At 37.2% G+C, this 4,838-nt stretch overlaps 1 protein-coding gene across 1 annotated transcript in view; it reads right to left on the reverse strand.

Moving 5' to 3' along the window:
- Positions 1-4,221, reverse strand: part of LOC148737089 (uncharacterized) — a 65,160-nt gene extending 60,939 nt beyond the window's left edge. Inside the window, exons 1-3 of the mRNA XM_088749256.1 lie at positions 4,206-4,221; positions 3,834-3,857; positions 3,169-3,434 (exon numbers count right to left, since the gene is read on the reverse strand). Coding sequence (XP_088605382.1) covers positions 3,169-3,434; positions 3,834-3,857; positions 4,206-4,221 — 306 coding nt within the window. The remainder of the gene's footprint in view (positions 1-3,168; positions 3,435-3,833; positions 3,858-4,205) is intronic.
- Between the last annotated feature and the right edge of the window lie 617 nt (positions 4,222-4,838).

Genomic DNA, 4,838 nt, shown 5'->3' on the forward strand with positions numbered 1-4,838 from the left:
GCCGTCAAACTATTCAAAACTTTCCACGGATGACAACTACCGATCCAGGTATTTTCCGCGGACGAGCACTATCCATCCGGGTATTTTCCGCGGGCGGGCACTATGGGCTGAGAGTGTCTCTCCATGGATGAACACTATCGCGTCACGTGATCGATTTAAACCAATAAGAACCGGAGAAAACAGTGGTGAACTATAAGGGCTGATAGTGTCTCTCCACGGATGGATACTATCGCGTCACGTGATCAATTTAAACCAATAAGAATCGGAGAAACCTTAGTGCACTAAGTTTCCAGTATTAACTATTAGCAACAACTTTGAATGAAAGTTTTAACGTCACGTTTGTTTATTTAACAATATATTTCTTAATAGTAAATGTAAGTAATGTCCCCGGCCACCACAGACACTGCTGCCATTTCATAAAACCCTTTTGACACTTATCTTCTACTTCAACATCTTTATAAGAAAATGTTTCTTTTCCAAATGTTACTAGCTCCCTGTAAGAGCCCGTGGTCTTTTTTGCAATTGCTTGATAGGGGGCTAAAACAATTCAGTATTCAACGGAAAGGTTATGGGTCAAACAGACACCTTTTTCGCCGATGGCAATGACATATTTCTATTTATAACAAGTGCTTCTACGAAATCCATTGTATGTTTTTCTTAAATTCAGAACAGACTGTCAAGCGTATGATATAAATTATTATTACCGAGAGATAGGGAATATTATTCCGTTATTCAAATACTTAAGCAATATGTATACCTCACACAATGAAAGGACCCTTTTTTACGAAACTAGCAATGCTTTTTAACAACTGTCGTTAAATGAAATACTTGTGAATACTTCCTACTTAATTCTGGTCCATAATTTACAATTTCACACGAAAATTTACAAAGTTGCCGTAGCAACTCATTGGGTTTTCCGGTTGTTATACCAATTTTCAAATGATATCCTTTCCCGAAGGGCCCGGGAGAGATCTCAACTTTGACAAAATCGTCACTGTCATTATCCCCTCATGCTAGTCTTCATCATTTAACAACACATTCTCAATGTTAAGATTAGTGCTACGTTCGAAAAGCCATACTGATTCCAGACTGTTACATTGTACTAGGCGTTTTTACTGTTTGATCTCAAAATCTTCACTGATCTCACTGAACATCGGTAAAAGAAGGTCAGTGAAGATTTGTATCAAAGGATTGATTTGAAAGAACAGGCAAAACCCAATCCTAGGCTTCCAGAGGATATAATCATCTGGAATTATTTCTCATCGTTCTAGGTTGTACAGTGTGATAATTGGTCTGTAGGATATTGTGACCTATCCTTAAGACCCTCGTAAAAAGTAGAACGAGGGAGACTCGACTTCTAAAAAAAAATTTTTCTTCATTATCTCAAGTTTTAGAACCCTATTTGTACTTTTCAACTATAAAAAAAGCACCGAGCTCATTTAATGTAATAGATGACCGAAAGAAATGATGGCTAAAAGTAGATCAAATGAAAAAATAAGATGCGTGACTTTTGGGTTTCACAGAAGGTTAAAAAATTAAACAGTTACACTTTATTTGGGACTTTAACTGAGTGCTATCAGTCGATTAGAATGATTGTAAATTAATGAAAGCTGAGTTCTAAGTGCTATTATCATATTAGATAAACGTTTTTTTACTCAAGGAACGTAATAGTCACTTGACCATGACCAGCGTTGTTATAACAACATTCATTGTCCTGCTAGCTTCTCGTTATACGCGACAGGTTGACCCCTAAACTCGAGATTCATCTGCAACATAAAAGAAATAGATGTAAACTGCTACTAGTAATGAATAGAGATGTCACGATCGTTGGGCGAAGAAAAGATTCGAGAGGGTCTTGTTTTGCTACTCGCCTTAATTTCTATGCGAGCATAATTCTATTTAGCCACCAACTTGGTTCAGATCTTAGACGTATAACATTTTCTAAAGACAAACCCTGAAATTGGCGACTTGAGTTGCAAACATAGTTCCTACATTTTTTCCTTCTCAATATGGCGACCAAAACAAGAGTACCTTGGAAAGCTTGTGTCTAAACTATAATGGAATAAGAGCTTACCTCATTGTACTAATGGTGTCATCTGTCTCAGGCTCCTCCAACCTCCTTATCTCCACTTCCAGAGAATCAACTTTTTCCCTTCCCCATTCCACTTCACTCCTTAGTGACTTCGTCTCATTGTCGTATTTTTCCTTCAGTTTGTACAAGTCATACTGTAATGTCTCAATGTGCATGTTTTTTTTGTGCTAACTCGATTCGCAAAGTTTCCATATCTTCCTCAATTTTCTTTGCAATCCTGTTCGTCGCTCGTGCGATGTGAGAAAACCTGTCTAAGCGGCCCTGTGAAGTACAAGTACAGCGAGATATTTGTACTCGTCTTGGGCCTTATTTGCACTCTAAGAAGCACAGTTGGATAATAAATGACTCGTAAGTCATCGGAAGACATGTCGAGGCATACGAGACCATGGTAACATGAATGCAAAAGAGACGAATAATTGTAATAGCTAATATGATTATCAGAGCGCTCGTGCAAAATAACTCCTGCCTTTTTCACAGTGTCTCCCGTGTAACCAGGTGGACACACACACTGTATCCCTCGTCCGTAAATCCAACCAGGCAAGTTGCAATGTTGTAGCACATTTTGAAACAGCACTTGTTCTGATGGGGAAAGATTCTGAGCTTTATTTTTCATAAAATAACGGAGATGCTATTCATGTGAACGATTTATACTTTCTATTAATACGAGGCATCCTTGGAGTTTTTCATTTTTTGTGTAACAAGTGAAGAGGCCTCAACTTTTCTCTGTTCTGTTGTAAAGTGCGAAGTAAGCGGTTAGAGAAAAAAAGAAACGAAGGGGGAGAAACGATTCGTTTCCTTTTCTTAATAATCCGATAAGACATGCTCTCTCAGCCAAGCAGAACGCGCGTCATATAGGAACTTTATTTTCTTAACTCATTTATCTTTGTTTCCTTTTTGACCGATTCAAGTATTCTCTGGCCTCATTTTAAAAGGTTTTGAAATAAAATTGCTTCATCTGAGTTGCCGAAGACTCACAGAGGAGCGAGGAAACTCTATCAAACGGTACACACGGCTTACGAACAGCAGCAAACTCAAAAACAAACAAAAAAAAAAATGCGTAAAAATAAAACTCTTACCTCCGTGCCCCTATACATAAAGCCTGCTATCAATTTCAGATCATTTGGGTGTTGTAAGTGCTCCGAGTCACTCAATTGAAATAAAACTTTGTCTTTTTCTCCTGACGGTCCCATGTTGATCGATTTACACCTGTCTTCCATTGTACACCAACTTCTGCAGTGACTATAAATATGCATTCCGATTGGTATTGAAATGTTTTTAATGACGTGACCCACCAATCCATATCCATCTTTCTGTTGCAAGGACTTTAGACGCCGACAGCTATCTATAAATCAGACATTAGAGGATAGCTTTTGTTAGGCGTGCAAAACGTCTCGCTTAGGTTGGCAAAAAAGAAAATCTTAAAAAAACAAATGAATAGAATATAATTGAGTAATGTTGAGTAAAACAATTATTTACAGAAAACCTTGAGGTCTGAGGGATTTGACAATTTTCTGTAAATATTTTACCATATACTTTAATTAGTTATTAAATGGTCAAAATTTTGAATTTTTGCAATCAAGCTTAGCAACTAATATATGTTATGCCCCTAAATGTGCTTATTTTCACGACCTCTGAAACTTTATCGCAAGTTGAAAACCAAAACAATAAACGTAAAGAATAATGTCCAGATGCATGGAATTTTAGAAAATCATCTCCTTTTGTGTTACTTATGAGCTCATACCTTGTTCATTGTAATCTTCCTCAACTAGATTTGAACAAAGAAAAAATGTGTAAGAGATACATGAAAGGCATTCTTTCCCCATTTATACCTTTATTTACATTTTTTTTTTCAAACCAAACTTAAACAGCGAGAGAAAACCGCTTGCATTTGCTGACTTAAACTCTATGTGAAAAAGTATCGCTCTAGTAAATTTACCGACTTGAGCAAAAGTGCTTATGAGAAGCTTGAAAGATGAAAAAAAAATAACAAGCACGATTAATTTCCATTGTCTTAATATTAACAATTTTTCCAACTTCAAACATACCCAAGTGAAAAGAGGTTACCCTTAGAGAGACAGATAAGCTCATAGGAATATTAGGTACTAAATCTTACCACAACTGGCAGCCATTTTGCAATCTGATTAGCCACTTTTCCGTTGCTGATAAGAGTGCACGGACAACGCTGCTCGCGTCAACGTGTCACGCAAGGCGTCACGCATCGAAAGAATCCACAACATTTTGGCCACTGCGAGGACGAATATCTTTGTTGTAGAGACCACACTAAACCACTGCCGATTTGTTGATTTTAATCTCTTGGATCATTATCTCTCACTTTTCGGCTTACTAAACAAAACTGCTTCTGTGGCATTCCCACTGAGTAAATTATTAACCCATTGTTCAAAACTTTATCGTTCCATTTTTTATATACAGACAAAGAGTTATTTCACATCGGCTATAAATACTTTATTTTCCTACTTAATTTTTTCACAGGCTAGCTCAGTTTAAGAAATTTTTGAAATTTCCTGTTCGTAGCTATTGCATAGATTGCATATAACTAAGCCAGCCAGGAAAATCCACAGAAACGCAACTACTTGAGGTGTATCACGATATTTCATACAAACTAGCCAATGGCCAAGAAGTGGACGTAATCCATTTTGACCTGTCAAAGGCATTTGATAAGGTTCCACACAGGCTACTCCTCTTGAAGCTTCAGCTCCTTGGTATATCCGGTCCAGTTTTGTTGTTG

Source organism: Stylophora pistillata, chromosome 2 (assembly GCF_964205215.1).
Source record: "Stylophora pistillata chromosome 2, jaStyPist1.2, whole genome shotgun sequence".
NCBI lineage: Eukaryota > Metazoa > Cnidaria > Anthozoa > Scleractinia > Pocilloporidae > Stylophora > Stylophora pistillata.